This window comes from Vollenhovia emeryi, unplaced genomic scaffold (assembly GCF_000949405.1).
Source record: "Vollenhovia emeryi isolate VEMERY1.0 unplaced genomic scaffold, V.emery_V1.0 DF939260.1, whole genome shotgun sequence".
NCBI classification, from domain to species: domain Eukaryota; kingdom Metazoa; phylum Arthropoda; class Insecta; order Hymenoptera; family Formicidae; genus Vollenhovia; species Vollenhovia emeryi.
The window spans coordinates 167152-194936 of record NW_011967106.1 but is presented as its reverse complement, the minus strand read 5'-3'; the positions used below and the strand labels follow the sequence as shown (position 1 = coordinate 194936).

Below are 27785 nucleotides of genomic sequence, written 5' to 3'. Positions count from 1 at the left end.
CATTTATAACTGTGAATCAGTGAAACATTCATCGTTCTCAGTGATAATCCATCGATTGACTTTTAGAGAGTAATCGCATTTCGATTAAAGTCGATCAATTTTTCTGCAGCAAATTTCATTCTCTGCGTCAGCTTCTGTAACTGAATTTTCAGATTCTGTCAAAAATTGAATTTGACCCTCGAAGCTCAAGTCTGGCCCTCCTCTTTTTTCCCGTCGCTCCTAACTCAAAGATCGATGCTCTCGCTCATAGAAAAGCCCATTAAAATTTATCGGAGAATTCGTCATTAAATATATCATTAAAATTGATATATTCGTGACTCGCGGGATATCCCGTGTACTCCGGGCTCGAGTGACAACACGGCCGACAAAGTCGATTCAGCGGCGGTGGCCGGTAGTCGGCCACCGTCTATTCCCAGTGCGTTGCAACACATAGCGCACGAGCGATCTCGCCGCGTTGTTATTCTTAACCCGACGGCGGTGACGAGGGGCGGGGTGAAAAAAAGGGCAAAAGAGCGTGTCTATGACGTCAATTGGAAAAGGTTCCTCCTGTCGTGCCACGGGGCGCGAACCGCGCGATACTCGGCTCTCTCCCATCCGTCCTTCCCCGTCCTCGTCCGTCGCCGACGCGGGAGCCAGAGAGCCAGAGGCTCTTTTCTTCCGCGCCCGTCCGCTCTCGTTCGCCCCCGTCAACCCCCTCGCTCGCAGACGCGGCGGCAGCGTCCACCGTCAGCACCGGCGAAAGTGCGCGTCCGCGACGGCATCCGCGGGATTCGCGCGCGAGGCAATTGGCCGCATGTCAAACCCACCAGCTATTTGCAACCCTCGTGGATTAATTTTAAGAGGGAATGGCAATTTGGGAACTATCCGCCCGCCGCCGTCGCCGCCGCTCTTCTCGTTCCCTCTCGCTTTCAACAACGCCGACCGTCGTGGATATCCGTCCGCGATTTAGCACTCGAATTCTTCGCGGGACGTCCAGTTGAATGAAACGTCTCGTGTTTTAAGGCGGCAAACGCGACGCCTTTCGAACGAGACTCGCGTTGCTGTCGCGAGGCGTCCCGTTTCTCCAATTAATACGGTTAATTTGAGAGACTTCGCACTCTCCGTTTCCCGTAAGGTGAGAGCGGCGAAGCAATCACTTACCTATATAAATGAAACGCTCGTTCGTATCGAGACGCGGATCGATACCGCGCGAGGAACCGCCCGAACGGCTTTTATCTCGCCTGCCTCGCGATTAATTATACCGGGCTTATTCGCTCTCGTTGCAATTAAAACGCGCGCGCACGTTTCCACGTGTGTGGGTGAATGTCAGGGTCGATGTACACGGCGAGATGTCGATCGAGGGGACGGAAGCGGAGAAGAAAGCCGAGAGCCAAAGGGCTTTCATCCTTCGTTGTAGCGTGACGCTTGAAACCCTCGCAATTACAGAAACCACCCTCGTGCAAACCTGTCAGGGTCGCGGGAGAAAGCTCTCGCTTGGCCGAGGAAAAGAAACAAATGTTCACCCGAAGGCAGGGCGCTCTTTTTTTCCGCAAGCGCGAATGTTTTTTCTCAGCGTCGCAGTCCTGAGAACACGTCCACGTTTCTCTGCACGAGTTTTTCATTCATTAATCTTGTTAATATTAATTTAATTTTTTAAATACTGTCACTCATGATATTTATGAAAAAGCGTGTTTTATCGTGCACGATCATTTTCTTTCCACACTTTGAGTATTTTAATATACACTTTAACATACATTTATTTCAACACACACATTGAATATTTTAGAAATGAAGCATTCGGACAGAATGCCATTAATAAATGACCAAATACATAAAGTTTTTGTCAGCCCGTACACAAATTGCGCCTGTCAAATACTACGTTTCAAGATGCACCCTATATCGATCCGCGCGTGTGTCCGGGTTCACGTTTTTTTGCGATTTTTTTTTCGACGAACGTCTGAAGGGGTGAAACACGCGTGCACAGATTCGAGACGTCATAACTCATCAGGGTCGCGGGGACAAACAGTGGGAACAGCAGCAATTGTCCACGTAGCGAGCGAGTGCTAATGACCAGAATTAACCCCTTCGTCATTCGAGTACGCGACCACCCTCCCTTTTGGAAATTTACGGTGTGTTAGCCTCACTGTTCCGAGACACATCAGCCCTGTCCAGCGCGCGTCATCCGGACGCCCTACTCGGCGCTAAATCCCTTGCGGCGAGCTTTATATCGGCGCGAATGGCGCCGATGCTCCAATACGAACTAGGTTTATGTCTTACGATCTTTGCCGTTGAATTTCTGCGGAAGTTTAATCATTTGGAATTCCTTGGAAAACCGCGAGAGCGAGGGGTAAACGCTGATCAAAACCATACACCAGTGTCTACTAATCCCCAGTAGGCATTACTTAATTTTATTATCTTATTTTTCTTTATAATGTCCCAGGGGCATGAACAGAATGGCTGTCTTATACTCTTAAGACAGCCTTAAGACAATGTTTTATGTTTCAAGCAAACATTTATATATCAATATCAGAACGAACTGGTACTTTGCGTTCGGTTTTACTTCATCTTCGGTAGGCTGCTAACCTTGCCGTAGGAAACCTCCCACCTGGAAGGCTATACCCCTGAAGGGGTATGTGTGCTTTGTTGAACAGATACTCTCTGTGGTTGCCACTTCCCTTCGAGAAGTGGCGTCTGAAAAACCTAGCGGTGTTCCTGGCTGGATTTGAACTCGGACTTTTTCGTTGATTGATTTACTAAGGGCGAGTTTCACAAACGTCGGTTAACTGCTAACCGAAGGTTAATTGATACTCTTCTTAGATAATAAGATAGAAAAAGATAGGGAGTTAACTGAACTCTGGTTAACAGTTAACCGATGTTTGTGAAACTGGCCCTAAGCAGCGCACATTTGTGCTAAGGTAACGCACAATAATTGTCTTATGCCTTAAAAGTACAAGACAGCCATTCTGCTCAGGCCCTTGATGTCCAAAAATGCCTAGTAATGCCCAGTAATGCCGCAAATCCGCCACAATACCCTCAGCGGTTTACCCCTCGCGTGAAAGTTTATTTCGTTTAAATTTAATACATTGCTGCGTATAAGACAGTGTGGGGGTAAACCGCTGACCAAAATCACGTACACCAATGCCTGCTAATTTCCAGTGGGCATTACTTTACCTTATTATCTTACTTTATCTTTTTAATGTCCCAGCAAGACTTAATATCCAAATTAATGTCCAAAACATGCCTAGTAATTCCCAGTAATGCCGCAAATCCGCCACAGCGGTTTACCCCTCGCGCGAAAGTTATTAATTTAATTTAAATTTAATTTATTGCTGCGTATAAGACTATACAGTGCGGTGGGAACGGAGTAGTGGAGGCAGCGAAGCAAAAGGTGAGGTGCACCGACAAAAGTTGTTACAAAGCCTACATGTACAGCTGAGGCAAGAAAAATTGGCACTTAAAACAAAGGCGGGACAAAAACGAACGCCACAGATATTACGCAAGACAAGAGATGGAGGTGCAAAAGTGCAAATGCGGTATGCAAGGCGCAAGAAACGCGCGCAGAGAATCAAACGTATATGCGGAGGACGCAAAAATCAAAAGTATCCGCGCGCTAGTCAAGGGGTCTTCGGAGATCGGTGAATGAATTTCCGGGACACTCGTGCGAGCAATAATCGACATGAACGGGACTAAATTTAGAACGCGGCGTGGTCGTCTAAATTTAAGACGACTTAAAAAAGTCGACGCGATGCCCCGCTACCCCCGTATCTGCTCGCTCCGCGTGTCGTAATTGCACCGACAGCCACTTGGCAGCCCTTGCCTGACATAATTTCTTCCATCGGCGGATATATGCAACGGCAAACACCTCGACAGACCCTGCTATCTTTTATAGCTCGCGTTCTTTATACAAGTATTAGTGCCCGTCTACAATAGAGATTTAAACCCTAAGCCTTAAGACATTGACTAATCGCGGTCGCGCATTCTACTCATACTTGACCGTGATTGGTCAATTTCTTAAGGTTTAGGGCTTAAATCATCTATTGCAAACTGGGACTTAGGTGCGTCGAACGTTACGAGTTATTTTCTCTAGCTTTCTATCTGACTTGTATGACGTAGACGTTCGAAAGGAACGACGCTGAACAATTTATTCGAGGCGAATACCTCATTTCGTCGTACGAGCATTATTGTTCGACGCTAAATTAATTACCAGCTGGCTGATTGTGAGAGACACATTGCGCGGTTCTTCCTCGCTCTTTCTCCGAGTGCCGCGGTCGTGTGCTCCGAGTGACTCGAAGAGAAATGTTTTTTTACCAACCACCTGTTTGTGGCGAGCCTGTCACATTGTGCGCACGCACATGTAGATATCGCTCTGTAAATTGAGTAGTATCGTCCACGATGCTCGCCTCTTCTCTCAAAGAGACTCTTTTCTTTGGTTTCCAACTTTGTAATTTAACTTGTGACGGAAACACCAGGCGGGATTTTCGACAATTCCAGGGGATATGTTAAAAATGTGCATTACATCCCCCACGAGTCGTAATCTTAATTTAGATCGTAGATTCCCCGAATTGGAAGTCAGTTTTCCTTTCTTCTTTCCTTTTCTCTCTCTCTTTTTTACATAACGAGGCTAGCGATAAAAGATCGCAGAAATTGTCAGCAATAAGAATTTATGTCACGCTCGTAATTACAAGGCTTACGGGCGCAGCCTCCCTTGCGATGGCGTGCGTCATTTTCCCCCGCCATGGTGGCGATTCCGACACGCGCCTGCCGTGCTGTTGTCGCGTGGCACGTCGTTCACCGAAAAGAAATACACGCGGAACGGGCGGGAGCGACGGAGAGGAGAGATCACGCGACGGGGGTGCGACGAGGACGCGGTGAGTGCGGGAGCGCGTTTGCGAGAGGCGGACCGAGCGAGGAGAGAAGAGGATAAGTCGCCACCTGCCACGGGGCAGATGTTGCCGGGTCCGGCTTGACCGACGTTCTCGAGTCGCCTCCTGATCACGAGGAGATGCCGAATTGGTCGGGAAATAAATTTGCCGGCCGCTTAAACGACATCGATATACCCGCGTCGTCGCGGGCGATGCAAGAACCTTCGTAGGTTCTCTTTTTAGTCGTATACATTGCGCTTCGCGACAAGAGCGCGATGGTGCAGCTGGTCCTTTTCGTCCCGACGTTGGACATTACGAACTTTCCTGACGGTTTCGAAGTAAATCAATGGAAACACCTTAAGATCTCGACTGCGACGAGTTCCGCGAGTATCGCGAGTGGTCCCAGTAACTGGAGTTGGCGCTTCGAAATTGCAATAAGTTCGCAGAGAGAACTTTGGGCAACTACGGAGAAACCTTTCTTACGCTCGAGCGCCTTAGTCCGTGACATCCGTTCGCGTCTCCCGCGAATGGAATTCGCGCGTAACTAAATAACTCCGGGAAGTTGAGTGCGATCCCCGTACAGACGAGAAACAAGCTCGGGAGAGCGTTTCGACTTCCATCCGAGAGAACTTCGGGGATCACAGGAAGCGAGAGGGTCGTCGGGATGTTGCTGCTGTTACCAAGTGAACGTATTAACGGCGGCGGAGGTAGGAGGTACGACAGATGTTGAGAATTTCGACCTCGAGAGCTGGGCCTCCGCTCGAGCGAGGGAGAAGGAAGGGAGAGGGATGAGAGCGGCGGCTGCTGAGAGAGAGATGTGATGTTGGCGAGAAGATAACGGAGCATGGTGGCGCGTGGCAGAATGGGCACCATGGTGGGGATAAATATAGGGTGTAGGAGACACTTAAGACGACGATGATGGTGTATGGGGAAACGGAGATGCTGGGAGAAAAGAGAAGGAGGGTGAGACGCGGATGGGCTTCGAAAGCTCCGGAGGGCCGTTGAACCTTTTCTCTAGGCTCGCGATCGCGAGGTGTTCGGAAATTTTCTCTCGGCGCCGTTTGCCTCCTCCGCACGATTCTCTCCAATCGAGATAGCGATTATTTAAAAGTGAGAAATTTGCTCGGCGAGTATAGAGAGAGGTTTTTGCCGAGCGGCGAATTGACCGATTAAACGGATCGTCGTTTATTTCGTCATGTCGGTAGCGAGTTCCTCGGGAACGGAAGATACTGCGCGGAGATAAAAACCTGCTGCATCGAATCGAGGACGTATGGGTACCGATCGGCATTCTTCACCAGCTGACACCCCGCCCTGGTGGCGCGTGCCGTCGACTCTTTTATGAGAAACGACTTTCGTCTCTATATTAACGAGGCTACCACGTGTTCCTCGTGATCCATACAGGCAGATATCCCTAGAAAGAGAAATTTTTTGCATCCATGGCTCGAGATCGGCGGGTATCGATATCGTCGCGTAGTACGGTGCACGTAGTAGTCACAATAAGATTCACATTCGAGATACGGGCATTATCAATCGACTGACCACTGCCCGACGTCCCTATTGGGGACGGACAATGCGTCAATTTGCCCCAAACTCCACCTAAACGACCGGACAATTAGACAGGATAATCAAACCCTTAATTCGACAATTGCCCCGGCAATTTTATTCAATTTTAACGCTCTAACAAGTTTATTCAAAATTTGCTAAGTATTTATCGGGATTTATAACTGTAATTATGGTAATAATTCTTCGTTATATCTGATCTAAAAAATGAGGCTGACAATGAGTACAGGCTTCGGCGAAAAAGTAAACCCGCAAATTAGAGGGAGAAAAAAAATTAATGGATTGCATTGACTGGGGAGATCTTCAAAACTCTCCTCTCAAGGGAGGAGTTCCGATTTGGGAAGGGTGACAGCTTCTTCCGCGGACCAAATGGACGGTAGTTCTGTTCCGGTTCCCCTTTTCCGCCGGTCGCGCGCGGTGAAGAAGGCGCACGAGGGCGGTATAAAGTGGGTGGATGATGTGAATGGGATATGTTGTGAGCGATTCGGTTGAGTATTGTTGATCGAACAATGGCGTCTGGCTTGTACCCTGCTGAGGGTACCCCAGGAGGCAGCTGACATTCCCTGACTGCGACAGAGAAGCGGCACCGCCCGGCAATGGACGAGTGATAAATTTTTATCAACGTAATATCGGATAAATTCTATGGTTTGCGGAAAATCGCGACTAAGTCTGGAAAGTGGATTTCGTGGAGCGTGACGCGACAAGAGAAAACGAACTTTTGTATTTAAAAAAAAACCCAAAGGAAACTATTCTATACCAAGTGTATGAAGTGAGATGAGATGTTTTAAATTTTATATAACTATTTTAAAAGTGTTTAAAATTCTATGTAATTATTTCGTGCGCACACGCATGTATAATTTCTATATAATTGTTATGCTCATGGCTCGATCACGTTTCGTGTAGAGTGAGAACATATACAGTTTTCAGAAACAAATTCGTCCAATTGTAACAGAATTACGATCCTCACAGAGCGTTTTCAAGCACGTTTTCCGCAACTTGCCGGCTTAGCAACAAATCTCTAGAAGCCCATTGACCACGCGACTTTTCCATTCGGCACGAATCTAACAATAAGGGATTAGCTTGGGCTTAACAGTATATGTTTTATGTATAAAAAAGTATATATATAATAACGATACGAAAATGATAAAACAAGAGAGAGAGTAAGCATGTCTAAAGAAATTATGTCTTGCCTAACATCTAAAGAACTTTTATTACTTTTATTATTTACTAAGGGACATTCGGAAGTTTAGAAAATGCAACTGAATTTCGTGTTCAGACAATGAATTATTTTATTCCACTTATGCGTTCCAAGCGGCCGTAAAATTGCTGCCGTTAGTGTACTTTGTGATCAATATGCCCTATTCATAACAAGACTACTCATCCTTTTATAAAATCGTTCACTTAATTACATATGCAAACCGCGTAAACCACACAGCGGCTCGCAAAGCTGTCGGATTAAGGACAATTGATTCTCGTGGTCTTCGATTTATAACGTCATATGTCTAGCAATCTGATCTAGATTTTATTAATTTTTTAATAATAATTAAAAATTATTAAAAAATTGAATATTAGGAACTTTATGAGTTCGAATCTGTCCCGAAACAACTTTGCAAGTAGATTTTTTCAATCGAATTTTGTCTCTTTCACGACTTGCCGTGTTGTAAAATCGCTTTTCTTTTATCTTTTGCCAATTCGTCATCGTTGCCTGGCACACAGCTGTGTCGCTGCTTCTGCACGATCAACGCCGCAATAAAATGTGCATCGGAATCCATTGAAAGCACACCTTTGGCGAGGTATCGGCGGACAATTTAGGCCCCCGGGGCCTTCTCGTTGTGTCGGCGCCCCCCCTCCCCTGCATAAAATTGACACCTGGTAAACATATGCCGAATTCTGCTTTTCATTTTTGGATGTTCGCGACACACGGTTTTCTTTTATCTTTGACTTACATTTTATAGAAAACTTAAATTTCTGTGACGTGCAACGAATCACCTGTCTCTCTCTTTCTCGCAGTTATTATTTTTACGCATGGAAATGAAACTCTTTATCGATGTTCTTTTTTTTCCATAATCAAAAAGATGGTATAATTATATTTCGCGATTGTGAAATTATTGTGTAAATTATTACCAAGAATTATTTGACGCCAGTACACGACTAACAATAATTGAGCTTTCAATCGACCATAACTGGCAACGTGTTTTTAACACAGAAAATTTATTGCGAAAAATGTTACCTCGCCCAGGGTTTGAACCTGAACTTCCCTACTCTCTAAATTATTATATTCGGTAAAATAATTATAATATCGACACAAGCTTATATTTTTATTATAATTATTTACACAAATTGTGTTTTCGTGCGTGTATCTTCTTCATTTTATTATCAAAGCGATGACGCCATAAGTTATAATTATTTCTTTCGCATCCACGTGTGCTCTGCTAAATAATTTCTCGATGGCTGCGCGAGAATGATGAGAATTTCTCTATGCGCAACAGGCAAAGTCCAGAGGGTTGGAAAGCAGGGAACATCTGGCGCCAGGATGACTCCCCGTTTGATGAACTGTATCGGAATTCATCCTGGGGAGGGACGGGGGATACGAATATATTTGAATAAAACCAAAGGTGGTACGCGCTATAGAGCGTTTCCCTTTTCAATCCGCTCAACCCCGGGCGTCATTATACCCAGCTTCTGGTTTTCAATCTGCTGTGAGTTTCCATGGATAACGCTTTTGATTATGTAACGAGAATATTGTAAGAATCAAGAGAATTGAGAGAACGCATAGGGCGGGAAAAGGCATCTGCACCGAACTGTATCTTGTCAATGTCCGGAAATACTGCACATACGCGCACGCGTTCTCGTTATAATAAAATTTCTAATTAAAAGAGTTGTTAGAGTAGTTTCTTCTTCGCTTTCTTTTCTCTTCGAGGCACATTATAACATTTGTATCGCACACAAGCTAGATTTAATTTACTGCAGGTCTGTTTACGTCGTTTCGTTCCGGGATTTAACGTCCTCTCGCGCTCGACGCGGACTGCCTCGTGAATACGTAAGGAGGTACGTTCTTTCTTACGGAGAGGATTCCGAAGAGACGAACGCGAACACTCGACGTGACTTAACCGTGTCCTTTGTGCGACCGACGATCGCGAGGTAATGAACTTTGTTTAAACGATCGCTTGGTAAACTCCGCACGAACGGAACGCGTAGCACGTGCCGGCTTCTCCCGCTTCACGTTTTTCCTCGGCGCGCTTTCTCCTCGCGGTGTATGTACACGGCGTGGCCGAGTGGATCAAGATCCGTAGGTGTCCCTCAGTTTAGCATTCGCTTACTCTTGGGACACTGGCAGGAAAAAAAAGACTTTGTTCTTAAATAAATGAAAACGTAAGGATATCTTTTCTGAACCTAACGGGGACAATGATGATTTATTAGATCGGCCGACGGGCACGCGCGTTTTATCGCCGGACAAACAGGATCTGAGGTCGTTAATTTTCCCGACTTATTCCCGTGTAAATTTCGAATTTTTATCGAGCGATCTGCACGATGGAAACAGGTGCGAGGACGACACTGAAAGTGACCGGGCGATGCGTACATGCGTACAAATGAAGTAATTATTCTTGGGAGTCGCCAGTTGCAAGCCGGCGACAGTGCAAGAATAAGTGCCACTTTTTTGAAACGAGCGAGAGCAAAAATATTCTTGAGACTTTTATTTTCGTGCGAAAAAAAAGCAGTCGCGAGATGATTAAAAAGTAAGCGCTTCGTGCAGTTCACTCTTTAAAAATAGTTTGTCGTTGTTTCTGATGGCTCGGATATTGTAGCTCTTGTCTCTAGCATAAGTTTAAACATAGCATAATCACCTTTTTATTTACTTAAATTCCATCATTATGCGACGTCCGTCCGCAGCTCGGCAGGCTGTAAACTGAGCCTGCAACGCGATCGCCGCTCGTATCAGGTGGACGATAACTGGACAGCATAAACGTTCCCGTTTCAACGTTAATCGTGTTTCTTACACACCTGTCGGATTCGTCCGCGGGCTCGATTCCAATTAAGGTATGGGCGATCGGTTGGACTTTGTCACGAATCCTCGAATCGCAAGATAAAAAGCTGATGAGCAGCAGTTCCGTTTATGCTGCGTGCCATAGTGTTATCGTGGATAATATCCTTTTCTTCATTTTCTGTATCTAATCATCCGAATGATTATCTGAGACACGCACAACAAATGTTTCGAGGTTCTTTAAATAGGGAGAACGATTTAAATGCTTGGCAAGCAGTTGCGTTACATGCAGGAGCAAAAGGAGCACGGTTTTTTTTCTCGGTAGACACACCGGCACGCTGAGCAGGCAAAAACGGCTGTCGATTTGCATGAAGAACAGGCGAATTCCTGCACCCCGGTATCTGCAACATGGGCGATGCCGCGTCGCGCTCAACGATCCTAATCGAGCGTGCAATTAATTCGCGAGGGTTTTCCTTTTTTTCGCCTAGCACGAGGGAACGCGTGGCGGGGGAATTCTGTCAATGGGACCGAGGCCGGTGCAAGGTGCATCGCGGTTCTCCTTACCTTCGTCTCCCCTTGTCGTCTTATGCGTGCTCCTCGGTACCTGGTAAAGCGTATACACATGCACACCGGTACGGCGGCCAAACACCATTGGACGACGGGCACGCGCACGCACCTGCCACGCATCTTTTTCGAACGGCCTTTGTCGAGCCGCCTCGGAAGGAACACAGAGCAGCGGGAAGAAAGTTCCGCCATGCAAAATAGCCGAGAGGGATTAAAGAATGGCGGAAACGCGATCCGGCGCGAGTACAGGCCTATTTATAATTGAGGAAGTGGTGAACGTTTGACAAAATGCTGTGCAGCCGGGAGAGGAGTGTTTTAATTGGAGACCTTACGTATGGAGGCTCGCGCGCGATTATTATATTGCCAGCGTGAACGAATAAACTGTATTATAGCTATAATGTACACGGGCGCACAGACGTTTACGCTGTATCTGTATATTATTTTATAATGACGATAATAACGTTAATTTATGGTACTCGTAATTAACAAGTTGAAAGCGGAAATTAAGATTGATGATCATGACGAACATACCCGCGCACAAAATAAAAATGACAGCACGCGTTTGCCACTTCAGACGAATGCGTCTAGTTAAATCTCTTGAACTGCTGCGTTTTAAATGGAGAGATATTAAAAGGGACAGTCTCCGGAAACTCAGTTGGAGACGCGGTCTCGTAGGCGTGATCTCAGGTGAGGTCTTTTTACCTGCTCCGGTGATTTAAAGTCGAGGATGTTGCGTCGTCCCGAAAATACGGCAGTCTCGTCAGGTATATAAAAGCCGCCGTTTAAAAGGATACGTTCCACATCGCGTCGCGTCTTACGAAACCTAATACCGAGAGTTCAGTTAACCTTACGAGTTCCGTATTGACATTCCGCATAATTTCAATGTTACCTAATCGCAGGTACTAACTTCCTGCGAAGGCTTAAATATCCTCTTTAAATAATGTTTTAAATAATATGAGTAATCGCGATAGATGGAGGAAAGAAGTTTGATGATATTTTGCGCAATTCCTCGAAGCCGTTTCGCCATAAAACGTTATTTTTTTCGCTTGCGTTGAAATTTCTAAAGATTTTTGAATAGAAGCTCATGGGCGCAACTACCTGATCCTCGCATCTTCTAAAGACGTCGTTTTGAATCGCACCTTTCTTGAAGGCTGTGTAAAAGATTTTCGACTATTCAAAATGATTTAGGAAGCTATTATCGAACATGTTGGTCCACCGGCGACCACAAGGGCGACCAATCAGCTTTGGTAAAAGAAAGGAAAATCGACGCAACCTAGCGCCAGAAAGCCGCATTCGAGATTTCGAAAGTCGCAGAACTTTTTTCTATTTTTAACTAGAACATTTCTGTCTTATAATTTCTAAATAACCGTCAACATTAAAACCGCAGATTACAGTAGTCAGTAGATTAAAGTCAGTACTTACCTGCACAAAGATCGGCTCTAAGTCCCGAGAGGAGATTTTTTTACAAGCACCTGTTCTTCGTCCTGGCATTTTTTCAGGGTGGGAAGTCAGTCTTCATCTTTTAAAATCGAACATCTGCTTTGCGTAACTGCCGGAACGCGAACGCGATAGTGAATGAACTACACCTTCTGGCTATGTAAAAAAAAAATTATTTTTAACGAAGCATTTGGAATTCTAATTTGTTTCACGGTACGAATGAAAAGGGATTCGTTCGACACGTCGAAACGAAAATCGACGGGAAAAAATTTGTTGAAAAATATTTTTGCTGTTAGCATAAATTTTTTTAAATAGTGATTTATGTATTTATACTTTACTTATATATGATATATTTTATTCATCGCACTCGCAGTAATTAAATTTCCCTCACCGCGAACGGTGCAGGCCAGGTGCACTGGATCACTCACTCACTCACTCACTCACTCACTCGCACAACAACGAAGCTACATATGCCGTTCACTTCTGGCGTAACTATTGCGAGGCACGCACGTGCTTGCTTTTCCGTGCAGTTATTGGAATGTTATACTTTGTTAGCAAACGCTACCGATGATCGCGTGCACGACCATAGCGATCTGCACTCGGACTTCCTGGCGCAAAGGCGTATTGACCATGTTACTCTTTTCGTCGACGTTTCCTGGATGTCGCGTGGTCGTTGAATTGGTTCAACTATCGTCATCTGAATCAGCTGTCATTCACAAAAAGGCAAGACAGAGCTCAACCTTCCTCCGAATTTTGCCTCCAAGATATTTGAAAGTACATTTATCTCTTTCTAAAAATGTCACGATATCTGTGATATTATTATTGTATAGATATTGAAACAGTCACCACAAAGTAATTTGCAAACAAATTAACATCAGGCGACGATGCTCAACAAACCAATTAAACAATTTCTAATTAATATTGTTCGAAAAAGAACCATTTTCGATAATAGTGACTTACATTTTGTGCATGGAACTATTCTTTTCCACTTCTAGAAAAGGCATGTAAGTCGATTAGTCGCATATCTCGAAGTATTGTTGCCGCTTTTCCGCGATGCCGATTGGTTTTCTTGAAGCGCGGTGTGCTTCATTTTGTCTATTTTATCTTAAAAACGATTTATGGGAGCAAAATGAAATGATTTTTTCTGACGAATTTTTGTCCATGCTGATTAGGGATTTTTTATTCAACTTGGCAAGTACCTACACTGATAAAAAATATCTTACTTCAAAAACATATTACTTTACTCAAGAAAATTATTTATTAGGTGGCTCCTAATAGCTTATTAACTTAAATTTAAAAAATTATTAACAAATTAAAACATGCATTTCTTTAATTCAAGTATTTATTAAATTTCGCAGAGTAGATAATTTTTAATTAAAAAAATTTTATTTTAACTCTATAAAATGTTTACTAATATGTAATTTTCACAGCGAAGAAAATTGGATTTCTTATTTAACAAAAGTAATTATTTCACTTAATATAAATAGCATTCTAGATCTCGCGAAATCTTTATTTGAACGTAGAGAATGTAATGATTTAAATTTATTTACTTAATATAATACATAGATTTACTTGAAATTTGATTTACTTGAAGTATTGTTGCCGCTTTTCCGCGATGCCGATTGGTTTTCTCGAAGCGCGGTGTGCTTCATTTTATCTATTTTATCTTAAAAACGATTTATGGGAGCAAAATGAAATGATTTTTTCTGACGAATTGTCCATGCTGATTAGGGATTTTTTATTCAACTTGGCAAGTACCTACACTGATAAAAAATATCTTACTTCAAAAACATATTACTTTACTCAAGAAAATTATTTATTAGGTGGCTCCTAATAGCTTATTAACTTAAATTTAAAAAATTATTAACAAATTAAAACATGCATTTCTTTAATTCAAGTATTTATTAAATTTCGCAGAGTAGATAATTTTTAATTATAAAAATTTTATTTTAACTCTGTAAAATGTTTACTAATATGTAATTTTCACAGCGAAGAAAATTGGATTTCTTATTTAACAAAAGTAATTATTTCACTTAATATAAATAGCATTCTAGATCTCGCGAAATCTTTATTTGAACGTAGAGAATGTAATGATTTAAATTTATTTACTTAATATAATACATAGATTTACTTGAAATTTGATATTTTTATTTAAATAGAATAAATATTTATCAATTAGACGCGTAAAAGCCATTTAGGACCTGGCACAGGTGGAGGTAGCCAATTAAAATTACCAAGTGAATCCACCTGTGCCAGGTCCTAAATGGCTTTTACGTTTCTAATTGATTTATATCTTAAAAGAACCCAGTTAAAATTTAGTTGAATAAATATTTATTTCAGTAAAAAAATAATTTCAAGTAAATCTACTTAAAAAAAATTTTGTCAGTGTATTACTTGTCGAAGCCTTGAAATCTTTTTCCTGACATACGCGTACGATGATGGATTATGAAAAGTCGCGTTGTACGTGTCGAAGGTTACTTTCGACACGACCTATCCAGGCTGCAGCGGGCGGTGATAAGCGGTCTATTTGAGCAATGAGATAATGGTCTCCTTTGTCGCTACCAAAAAGCCGATTACGCCATGATTGTCCCTTAACAGTCGTCCGTATCTCGCGCGCTTTTCTCCCGGCTTACTCGCTCTAATCTGTGTGAACGCCTTTTATAAACTCGCTCAACAAACCGCTCTCCTCGTACGCACTTTGAGATCCACGCACTCGGCACCTCTCGCGTTGCCGCTCAAACGTGTCTTATCCGTTTATTTAACATTGTCTTGAATTTATAACGCGTTTTCGTGCGCGCCGCGTTCCTTAGATCTTTAATCTCTCGGCACAACGCCACGTTGTGGAGGGCGCCGCTCTTATCAGCTTCGCGCGATGCAACCGTCCTCGCATTAGGAACTTCATATTCGCGGCGCTCTTTTTTATCGAGCTTTAGATACCACCGAGTATCCGTTACAGAGTCGTCCGTTTGAAGTTATCAGACTGACCGATAAAAGGGAGGAGACAGAGCGACCCGCATGAGCGGGGGTAAAAAAAAAGGAAGGGGGTATTTCCTTGGGCATCGACGCTATTACGTGGCGTCGGAAGTTTCCTGGCATCGCCAGGACAGGTGCACTTAGGTATTGTCCGCGGCAACGAGAGACCGGGCATTTCGTTGTCTCGTCTCGAATGATATGGTGACAGCTGAAGAATCATTACGCGACAAAGGATAACGCCCGTATGCAGCTGCCGGCGTACGTTTAATTGTACCGCAAATAGTGTTTGCGATTGTTCTTCGCGCCTGTTCACCGGTTTTAGAGTTCACTGCCGTTTTGTAGATCTCGCGGGTGCTCGCCGGGATATCGAGAGAATTGACATTGATCTGGAATCGCTAACACGAGATGATTAACGTTGCCGTCACTCTGTAAGGAAAGCGAGCGTTTAATGAATGTTAAAATCGATATTCACAATAGCGCGTATTATGTTTAGACTAGATATTTTTTTTAATTGCAGTGAACGCTGCAACACAAACTGCAACGATCCACCCAATTTATATTTTATTTATCATAAACTTTATCGATAGACAAGACATTTAAATTACAAATACACGGAGAGAATTTTCTCTTAAAATTTATCCTGAAAATCGTGTAATCGTGAGACAACGTGCTACTTTGAAGAACTTTGTGAGATTTTTTTTAAATTTTACCAGTAAAATGTGTATTAAGTATAATTACTAGTGAAATATATGGTAAAATTTCCAAAAACTCACAAAATTTCTTGAAATGCTGCGTTGTCCCACGATTACCGTCTCTCCGTGTATAAAAATAACGATCATTGTACAGATATTTTCATTCCATATGTGTACAAGTAAAATTAATTGCTTCAGAATATTACTTGACCACGTCTGGCAAATTTTTATGTTTAAACTCACAACGTTTCGACCATGGTCTGTGGTCCTTTTCAAGTGATACTTGTGTCAATAATTCCGTATGATAAATCAAAAGAACAGATCTTAATTTCACGAACGGCAGAACATGACTGACATGTTCAATAATTTCACGAACAGTCATGTTCTGCCGTTCGTGAAAGACCTGTTTTTTTAATTTACCATACGGAATTATTTGACACAGTTATCACAATTATCACTTGAAAAAGGACCACGAATCATGGTCGAAACGTTACGAGTTTAAACGTAAAAATTTGCCGGACATGGTCAAGTAATATTCTGAAGATTTTAATTACTTCTGGCGACTCATAAGATTTCCTCCAGTCATAAAATTAATTGGTCGAACCTGCTTTCCTAGTAACGTTCGATGATACTGAGCCAACGTACTTTCTGTACAACGTCACGTACATGTGCACTACATCGCGCATCGGTACAAATTGAGTGATAATAGAATGATTGTGGTGTAATGAGGTCAACTTGGACTCGTGTCTTCAGTGTCGTGCCTCTAAAAGCACGCAGTACGTCAAAGCATATTGTGCATTAATATCCGTAATATCGTCGCATGTGCGTCACAAAAGCGCGGAAATGGCGCTCCGAAAATACACAAGTATTTCCGCGCATAATTTTCCCCCGTGCGCGCATCCAATTTTTTGTCGTTGCGCAACACTCGCCCCCCTCGCACTATCGACTACCATATTAAATTGCAAAATATAATCTTTTGCCTCAAGGCGATTTAGAAAGGATGATAAAGGGAGGGAAATCGCGTCGATCTTCTCTCATTGTCCTAAATCTTGAATAAGCTGCCTCGTTGCTCCTCCGGAAACGTTACTTTCGAACGCGGCACGCAAATGCCGAGTTGTGAATGGGACTGAAACGCCGCCGAGGAAAAGCGTTGCATGTATACCCCCCCTTTTTTTACGAGAGATCGTGCGTAATACCCCAAATTTATCGTACCCGAACGGACTGCTTTCAGACGCATTGCCCGTTCGACGCGAGAGTCAATTCCGCCTAGGGGTTGCCAAGCGTATCTCCGCTTCCTTGCTCAAGGCAAGCGGAGACTCCAAGTCCGCCTTGCCGGCCGTGTGTTTCATTATTTGACACTCCCGCCAAGCCTAGCTAAAGAAAGTTATAAAGCCCAGGTGATCCTGTTACGTCCAACGCAATATCAGCGTCTATTTCACCGTATATTTCATTCGTCACTTTTTATAGCCGATAATAGCCCCGGAACAAACCCTTAAGTAACAACTGTGTCGTCGTGATAGCTGAATGAAGTTGACCGTTAGAAATACGTTTGCGTAGGAAATTCGAGATTAGACGAAATCAGCTGCGTCGAGAGAAAATCGAGAGGCTAGCGACCGTTGGAGGAGACATCGTCTATCTGTTTTCTCTCCCCCGGGGAAAGGAGGAGGGGGAGGGAGGGGATCGCGTATAGTAACCCGAGCCGGCAATACACCTCTAGAATCTCCCCCCCGTTCGCCTTCTATATTTTCACGAGGGGACGAGGATGCGAGAGCGGTTCGCGCACGCGTCGGTTTCTCCGACTTCCTGCCATCCTGCCTTGCTTCCGCTATTTCACATTATGTTATATGCATACGGGTCGCCGCGCTGCTGACATCCTCGCCACCGGGAATCCCTATTAAGGAGACGCATCTGCGCGCGATCCGAGCGATTCCGCCGCCGCGACGACATGGCAGACAGATGCTGGACCGAGCAACCCCTTATTTGACGCCGCGGAATGAAAGAAATTTACAGCGCGGCCCTTCGCAGCGAGCACGTTATCATTCCCGAAAATGCGGTCGGAAACTCGAGATCTGGGCGCGATTGGGAAAAGGGGGGTCCGGGACCCCCGAATGATCGAGCTCCTGGAAAAGACGCGAAAAGACGTACTTCTGTCCTAGCATTTTGCATCTGCAAATGTTAAATCCGATCATTGTGGATTCTCGCGAGGGGGAGAGACACCGAGTAAATTGCTCGTTGTGTGTTTCTCCGAAGCGTTCTCCAAAACGTATCGCCGCTCGGATTTTAAGTTCCGTGAACGCGGCGAGTGAGCTACCGAGGCGTGTCTCCGTTTTCTCGAGGCTACGGCCGGATTTGCGAGGCTTCGCGTTCACCTCCGCGGGACCGCGGAGGGCACGTGAGCTACGTCGATTCACTGGCGTTGAAAATCTCTGGCGTGAACAAGAAAAACAATGTAGCACATTTGCACAGAGAGTGTCTCGCCTCGACAGACATCAGATTAAACATCCAGAGAGAGATACACTTTGCGCTTTTGTCCGATTGCTTAATTTGCACGAATTTTCACTCGCGCGTTTACGCAAGACTCTGATTTTACTCGCGGCGAACAAAGCTTTTTCCTCGTGAACGATGGAGACGTTCAGTCAGATTCTTTTTTTTTTCTCTCTCTTTCTCTCTCTGAAAATCGCATTGTTTTCGGCGAGAAACTTTTCTCTGCACCCGCGTCCTGAAAGTGACGCGTCTATGCATTTGCGGTCAACGAGGTGTATTATCATCGTCGTACAGCGACGCGGTGAAGAAAAGACGTGCTCGCTGCCCGCGCGCGAGCGCACGCGGCCACGCGTGCATATAAATAGCCGCATATGGGCCGCGTGCGTGCGTGCGTGCGCGCGCGCGCGCGCGTGCGAGTAACAATGTGCGCGGTTTTCACGTGCGCGCGGCCGCGTACAGCGGGGATATAATGAGAGGACGAGCGGGGAATTAATTGAAGTGGCGATGTAAGAAGCATACTTTCGGACGTGTCTGGCGTCTCGTAATTATTCTCTCTTACGGAACTGCTGCGTTGTAATTAAATCGTTAAATCGCCCACGGGAATGAAAGGTTCAAGTTACGTGTCGCGTTCGTTATAACAGAGCTGTTCGTCGCACTGGAGAAATAGGCTGTATACATTTTATTATCAACCCCGTCGTGCAATTATCGCGACTGCGAAACGATCGCTTCGATTTCCAACGGACGCTTCCGTATCCCAGAGGAGCCTCACCGGCATCTATCCATTGTATATTATTGAATTTCAGTGAATAGGGGGCGGACACGCGGCGCCCGTTACTACTGCCGCGCGTAACCGTTTATGCAAGAGAGACGTCGAGTGTACCGACGAGAAGGATGTGCGAAAGGAAGCCGCGGCCACGGTGCCGTGGGCATATTTCCCATCCGTACGGGAGAGAATGCCGAGCCTCCCGGCTCGTTTCCTACCCCTCCCCCTCCCCCGGTCGCGAATGAAACGTCCGCGACACGCACACGTGAGCCACGAGCGGGAGAAACGATTTCGTCGAAACCGCGCGGCGTAACGAACCCCTTTCGCCTCGAGGGCCGCGGAGGTCCGTTTTGACTTTGGCGCATTTTCGTTCAGGGTTAGGTGGCCGAATTCAGATCGGATACCAAATGCGGATCAACAATTTGTTGAGTCGCTAGCCGAGTCGAAATTTTGGTACTGTTTTGACACTTTTAAGGATAATTTACACCCACTTAGCTGATCTGTGCACCTACATAGGCCAGCAACAGCCCACTTTGATGACATTATATTTTTTTACTCCTCCCTTGAATCTTTGATTCTAAAAATTTACTTTAGCTCCTACTCAAAAGGACCTACTTTAATGCTAAATTGGCAAAAGCAGAAATTTTCGACACTAACAGTTTGAAAGTAGGAGTCAATTTTGTACCTGCAGTTCGACCTCTTTCACAGTCTTAGGTCCTACTATATGATAGAAGTAAAGGTTCAACACAGGGCCAAAATTTCGACCCGGGTAATAAGCGACATTTTTAAGTAATTTACGTAAACTCTGCTCTTTTATATAATATTTACAACTGTATGCTATATTATCCATGTCATAAAAGGCATTGACTTGTTGGCGACTCATCAAATTGTTGGCCCGCATTTGGTACCTGGGGCTCGATTTTTGAATTCATTAAAAAAAGAAACGCATGCTCTTACAAAATAAGTTGCACGCGGTAGCTTTCGGCCAATCGACCTGCAGCTTTTCTATAAGGATAGAATTTTCGCACACGTATCCGTTTTAAATAAATTCGAGAATCGAGCCCCAGCTCCGAATTTGGTCCCCTTATCCTGTGCCGAGCGTATTCGCGCTCTGCGGGAAGCAATGTCGCATCCAGCGGCGTCTGACTGTATCCCGTTAACCGCTGGGACAATGACTGACAAAGTGACATCGCGACGTCGTCGTCGAGGGTCATTGTTTCACGGACACTTTTATTTCTCTCAACCTTCCCGACGCGTTTTTTTGCAAGGGCAAAATCGATAGGCCAGATAACGGCGATGAGAGTAGCGGCAACTCGGACTGCTGGTAACGGCACCGCGGCCGTCTGTACTTGGCGAGGGTGCATAATGTGTTGCACATCGCATGCACCTTACGCGAATGCCGCAACCTGTCGGCGAAATTTGAGTTATCTACGATGGGGTCGCGGAGAATACGCACCATTTCAGCGCGGTAATCGGTGCACAAAGCCAGACAGGGGAGGTTATCGTCGATATGAAGGGGTTGCTGCCCCTCTGGCCAACGTTTAGCAGCAAGCATTTCATCGTTGTCGTATGTCTCCCTCTCCCGAATACTAATCGATACATTTACAAATTTATACTAGCTCTCCGTTTTGCATCGCGTCAGTTTCGTGGGTGCCGTTAAAGTTTTCATCGCGCACCGAAGAAGTACCGAAATAAAGAGCATCGAATTCTCGCGAGTATCCGTCGTGTCGATCGGCGAGATTGCGATTTCACCTCGTCAACTCGATACAGATCCAATTCTCTTCTCCCAGGCCGTAACGACGTTTCTTTTCGCACGTAAATTGATTCGGTGTCTCCTTCGCGCAAATTGAGTTTAACCCGGCAGGAAAAGGTAGTTCATCTCTCCCCTAGAGATGGCTCGCCCTCTCTTCTCCGCTCCGATATATTTTTCTTCCACGGCGCAAGCGTCATTAACTCGATCATTATTGAAGAAGAACTCTTGCGTCATTAAATCATTTCTGCGTCTGAAAGTGCCCGCATGGAGATTAAACGAGACGTCGGACCGAACGGATTGAACGAATTTCGTTGTCTCCGCGCGTGACGGATTAAAGGTATATGGGTACCTGTATGAAGTCCCTTCGCGCGTGACGCCGTCGCGTCGTGCCACGAATATCATTTTTCTTCCCTTTTTATTTGTCATTATGTAATTTGTAGTTCGCGCGACGATCCTGGCCCCGCGTCGTCATGGGATGGGAGACGCATCTCGAGTCCCATGGAAACACGATCTCGCTCTCGATACGCCCCGAGCTGCGCGCGGTTCCAAAACGGAGGCCGTTGCGATGCATTCGCGGATTTATTGCCATTTCGATTCGGTAGACGTGATTCAGTCGAGCCAGTTAAAAAGCGAGAGCAGCTCCGCATTCCAGCGCGTTTTCCAGTTTAAACCGCACGATGATACGCTCTTAAAGGATTTTCTTGATTAAATTGTCGCACGATCGGAGCCTCCTTTCACTAATCATTCCGTATTCATCGTGGACGACAGTCCCGGCCGGCAGAATGGAATTGTATTCCTAGAATTTCATGGGAAAAGAGAATCGTGCGAACCACGAGCGTTAACGATCCCCGTCTAGAGGTCGAAATTAATGGAGAGGCGTCGCAGTCCGCTCTTCCAGTCGGCGATTACTTCGTACGTCCTAACTCCGGGCGGCGATGTATCCCTGGTCCCGCGCGTTGGGGTGGCCGGGTGCATCGCGGCCAGGTAAGGGGCAGCTGTCCACCAGGTGCCAGTCCATCCCTCCACGCGCCTCCACCTTCGGGACGGTGGGGATCCGCCCGGTCTCATTGGGTGCCGGCTCGCGCGCGTTGCGGCAATACTCTCGCGCTCCGCGACAGAAAACAGCCAGTCGTCCCAGGGCGCTCGACGGGGTACGCAGGCGATCCGCGATCCACGTGCTAGATCGCCCCACTCGTCGGCGTGACACGCGGTCTTCGTTCGCAGTCCCTTTCCTCTCTTTCTCTCTCTCTCTCTTTCTCTCTTTCTCTCTTTCTCTCTTTCTCTGTCTTGGGTCCAGGGTTTGTACAGTGACGCCCATACGATAGACACGTCGCCGAATGAACGACAGTCGCGTCTGGACGGGAAAGGATTACGGAGTCACGTTTAATTCATAGTTTCACAGTCGGTCGTTTGCCTCGTCGAATCTTCGTTCCGCCGAGGTCTTCGTTCAGGATAGTTTCGCGATACCTTGACGATCGACGCTCGTAGTGGTGTGAAGGAGAAACGGAGGGGAGTAATCTCGTCTTCGCGATCAGTGTCCGAAAGTGCGAACGTCAGTGAGCCACCGGAGTTAGGTCCGTCGTACCTCGACTCCGCGACTGTTTGTCCCCCCCAAGTCCTTCCACATTCATCCCGTACACCTGTAGTCGCGGCTTTTCGCGCCTGACTCTCGCGGGAGCAACACGGCCACATTTATGGGGGTGTCCGGAGAGTGCGCGGTCAAGGGCAGCAAAAGCAGCCACCCCTGTCACTGCTGCGGCCACGTCGGCAGTTCCGGCGCGAGCGTGCAACAGACGCAGCAACAGCAACAATCCTGCGAGCCATATTACCACCACCACCATCAGCACCATCATCATCACCATTATCATCACCACGGCAAAAACGCACCGGCAAGCGCGTCGCCGCAGCACAACAACAGCGGCGACAACAACATCCTGGCACCGTTGCGCAGCAAGATGAAAGTGCTCAAGAAGCTCAAGCGCAAGATGGGTCTAGGTGAGCCGCACCTCCCTCACTTCCTCGTTGTCTCTGATGATTTCCGGTCATTGCTCGGCCGATCATGCGACTAATCGATCGATCACGAGCTCGTTCCGCGAGAATCGTTTGATTATCTTTTATCGGTCAACGACATTCAGACACGCATCCCTCGTGTACGAGGATTGTTAGCGAAGTGTAGGTCGTTCGATTCGTAAAGATAAACCGGCGGTTGGATTCACCAACTTTTATTTGATTTTACATTTATCTATTTTGCCGACCTTAACCGTGGAATTTTATTGCGAGAAAGATGGACTCCTTTTCTTCTCCCCCCAAATACATACTTTTATTGATGTTTCATTGTAGAATATTAAGTAACATTCCATGGATCATACCCCGTTGCCTCAGCTCTTGCCAAAGCGATCTGCATTGAAATCGTTGTTGTAAAATTGAATTCATCGAACACCCCGATGAATATTGCTGATGGAGCCGCGGGCGGCGAACTCTCGTCATCGAGGAATGAATTTCTAAACTCTAAAACGGCGATAGAACGAGCGGGGAAACTATTTCGCTTTTATTCCCTGTGGTCCGTCGGCGGTTTATCGCACCGCGAGTCCAATAATTGTTGACGACGCATCTGCTGCCTCCAACTTTTCGCTATATTTCGACAGAAGTTTAACCATTACTTTTCCGAAATTATTTAGGAAGGTACCTGTAGCGAGTGGCGGTTTAAACCTCCGACGAAAAATTAATACACGTTTTATACGGGAGAACTGTTTAACTTGCGGGGAGAACAGAATAATTTCGAGGAGAGAATGGATTCCCAATTCAAAATTTGTCATTATTGTCGTATATGCTAGATTCGAGGAGTAAACCGCCGAGGGCATTGCGGGGCATTACTGGACATTGTTTGGGCATTAGTGGATGTTATTTGGCCTTGCTGAGTCATTATGATGAAACTAAATAGATAAAACAAGGTAAAATGATAAGATTAAGGGCCTGTTTCACAAACATCGGTTATCTGCTAACCGATGGTTAATGGATTCTGTGTCTCTTCTTAAGTAATAAGATGGAAAAAGTTAGGGAGTCGACTGAACCTTAGTTAACAGTTAACCGATGTTTGTGAAACTGGCCCAAAGTATGCTCACTGGGCATTAGTAGGTATTGGTGTATTAATTAGTACCTGGACCACGGTTTTACTAGGATTCACACCCTCAGAAAGGATTTCTGTTACCGAGACAAAAATATTCTTGACGCATTTATATTTCTCACAACCTCATTTAGTATAAAAAGAAGAGAGTATCAAAATAAAACCAATAATTCTTATTCTCCTCTATCAAATTAAAAAAGATTGACTTACTATATTGAGACAGGAGTAACTTATATAAATGTAAGTTTATATGTTCTTGCGTTTAGAATAATTTTTTCCTTCATCTTACAACGGTTGGCACCACGATATTTGACAAGAGATTATCATTTTATCCTAGATTTTAGAATTTTTCATTTCAGATTAAAAGATTCCTTTCTCTACGGTAAATATGATTGGCGCTATATCGATCCTATTTTATGATACATTAAAGTGTAATAGCATTGGATCGGGAAATTTTTTCTGTGGGTCCACATTTTCATAATCTTTATTCCTATCTATACATCGATGAGTTTCAGGCTGTAGTTCACAGAGCTTCTATAGATGTCTGTAGTAATACATACATACAGCCTGCAACTCAGTGACTTGTATAGATGAGAAAAATGATGATAAAAATGCGGGTCCAGGCATTACTGTACATGATTTTGGTCAGCGGTTTACCCTCCGGTTAGATTCGTAGAGCAATTAATTTATAATACGCGATCGATACTAAGTTGGTGCGCAATATAGTTGAAGCTGATTAAAAAATACTTTTTAATCTGCAAGGAGCTTTGTTTCCTACGCCTATCAATATTTCAGGGAGCGTATCGTCGTCGCGCTCGTTTCCACCGCGCGTTCGCTAAAAGCTCATTTCGCGGCGAGCTTATGGCCCGAGCTGTGTTTCGTTGACCGACTTTTCCTTCAATGGACGATCCGCTGGATTCCACGAGCGAGCCGCGGCACGAGGAGGCATTTCGCCTTCTCATTGGCCTGCTCCTCCGCCTCGCTTCCAACATCCCGCGGCGTTCTCATCAGATATCCTTCCTTCGCGATCCAGTCTTTCGCGAATGTCGCATTGTCGACGACAGTTTCTCGCAAAGTAACTGGAAACTACTCCTCAACCCCTTTGCTCACGCGACTTTTGTCTTCGATACCCATTGCGCTCGCTCTCTTCTTTATCTTTCCAATGTTCATCGTCTTGTCACAGAATTTCGAGTGCATTTCATGATTCATGATTATATATATTTATAAAAGACTAAAGTTATTAACAGAAATCGATGCGTCTAATTAATATTAACATACGTGCATATAACGCTTGAAAGATAGCCATGATACTTTTGTACTTATTGTACGCAACATGATTCCAAGAAGAGGTTTTTATTTGTGGCTACATTCTCATTGATCTGTACATTCCGATGTAATCTGATGGCCGAGATCTTTAAATGCTTTTTCCCCCGTTGGACTTTATAATACACAGTTCTCTACTATGAGACAAAGTGTCAGTTGTTGTCGATTGAAATCGAGGTTAAAGGTTACGAGTGGAGTTTACGAGTGAAGTGGAATGGAGTGGAGTGGAGTGGTGTAAGGAAAAAGAGTGATTTTTCTTGCGCTATAAATTTCACGTGTCAACGACTTTCCTCCACCGGAGGAAGGTTTTAAGGGACCAACGCAATGCGAGCCCTTTGTGGGAGGTCTTTGAACCGTTGAAGGTTTGTGAAAGGGACGGTTTCATGCTCCTGGATACGTAATTGTATTAAAAAAGAATTGTTTTCAACTAATTCTTGCGTAGCTTGGATTATCCATTACTACAATAAAAAAACAAGTAACAATATAATGTTCCGCGAAGATATCGCTGTAAAACTGTTTTAATCTTCGGGTTTATGATTTTTTAAATCTGATTGGCAAAAATTTTGCAAGGTTTGTAACCGCGATTACATCTTTCGCTAATTGTAAATATAATATGAATTAAATGGGAAACAAACAATATGCAATACGTTGCAACATTGCAAAATTATCTGATTGTTAGTCTTATCGTTTCGGCCGTCAAGAATTTTAGAAAACAAAATTTCTTTTTTCAAGAATGACAACTTTGTTCGGAGCCGCGATCAATCTTTTCCCCCCGTTTCTCGTGCATGAGGGAAGTAACTTTTGTCTCTGTCTCTCCTCTTTCCCTCTTTCGATCAAAGTAAACTAGAGCAAACAGCTGACGCAGCCACCTTGAAATTTCGAAGTTGTCTTGCTGGTTGCCGTGCATGAAATGCCTGGTCCAATTGATAAGCGTATGTAGTGTATCCAGTATTTCACTTGTTATACGTCTAGACTACAATTTTACTGAGAGAAAGAGAGGGGGGGGGGGATGAAAAGGGGAGAGAAAAAGAAAGGAAGAAAAAGGATACTCCCAGCGCGATAGAACACTTTATTTTTTGCCACGATTATCTTCACGGAATAAGCGAAATGAAGAAAGTAAGTCGTCGCATTGCTTCTGGGGTACCAGTCTTTGCTCTTCCTCCGTTGCCTCTTCGGTCCTTTTTCCCCGTTTTTTTTTACCGCTCGGTGAATCACTTGTTTCTCGGTTGCAGGGATTCCCAGCCTCTTTACTTTCTCATCCTCATCGCGACTCCTTTTTTTCCCCGTTTTCTTAACGGCCACAGCTGAGATACCTGTTTCTTTCTCCGTCTTTTGTAACCAGTTTGTCTTACTATTTCATCTCGCGGTCCTTCTTTCTGCCTGTAACCGGGACATGTCGTGTTGTTCGATCGTCGACGAGGCGAGAAGGAAAACGGTTCTTAGCCTCGAAAGATTTTTTCGCGCGAGATCGAGAAGTTGATGACTGGGGATCGAAGTAGATTTACTTGTTCGGGGAAAGGGTCCCTTTCCCCCTTTCCGACCTGAGTCATTGAAAGCGATTGGTGACGCATTAAATTGCTGACCGTGACGAAACGTTATTGCAATGCAAATTGCATAATGTTGCGCTCGCGTGTGCGTACAAACAATATACCACCTGCGTCGGATGTGATTCAAGGCTTCAGAGTTTCCCACAAGTTTCACTTTGTCACATCCATTGAGATTTTCATCTTCAGCTATTAACATACTTTCGAATCTACGATAAATGCTCGAACCTTGATTTATCGATTTATTTAATATACGTTGAAGAAGGAGAATTAAATGAAGTATTACTTACGTCCTTGGAATCTGAGGTGTTCGTTGAGTTTCTCCTTTAATTATAATCACTTATTTACAACGTAGCTCGACGAATAAATAATTCTTCAGAACACACATGCACGCGCGCATTATAAAGCAATTACTAACATCCAGTCGCGGATCTCACGCCCGGTATTTCCCCAATTACGTAGAAATGAAATTTCTTACGGTTTCCGCGTGTCTCCCGAGTCCTCCTTCCGGTGCGGGCGAGCCCCGCGGGTTGTCCGAGTCGTTTCATAGAGGAAGATTCAGTCCAAGAAGCGATCACTGACCGTCCTCACTGACTCGACAACCTCACACACCCAGCCACCCACTTTCCGCTTCGCCGTGTGACGTCAGAGAGTGAGCCGCGGACGGAACCCGTCTTTGTTCCCACAAGCGTTTCGCGAACCGGTTTTGCGGTTCACGATGTGCCGCGTAGTATTCCTGTCAGCT

General features: G+C 44.9%; 1 protein-coding gene across 2 annotated transcripts in view; it reads left to right on the top strand.

Annotated features, from left to right (window-relative positions):
- LOC105559687 (protein neuralized) overlaps nt 1–27785 on the top strand; it is a 56583-nt gene that overhangs the window by 7179 nt on the left and 21619 nt on the right. The window contains exon 1 of one of the 2 annotated variants that reach the window (XM_012008184.1): nt 20460–23044. The exons of the other annotated variant lie outside the window; for it this stretch is intronic. Within the exon in view, the coding sequence (XP_011863574.1) occupies nt 22744–23044 (301 nt within the window). The 5' untranslated portion in view covers nt 20460–22743. Of the gene's footprint in view, nt 1–20459; nt 23045–27785 lie in introns of those variants that run through there. 2 annotated transcript variants of the gene reach the window in all.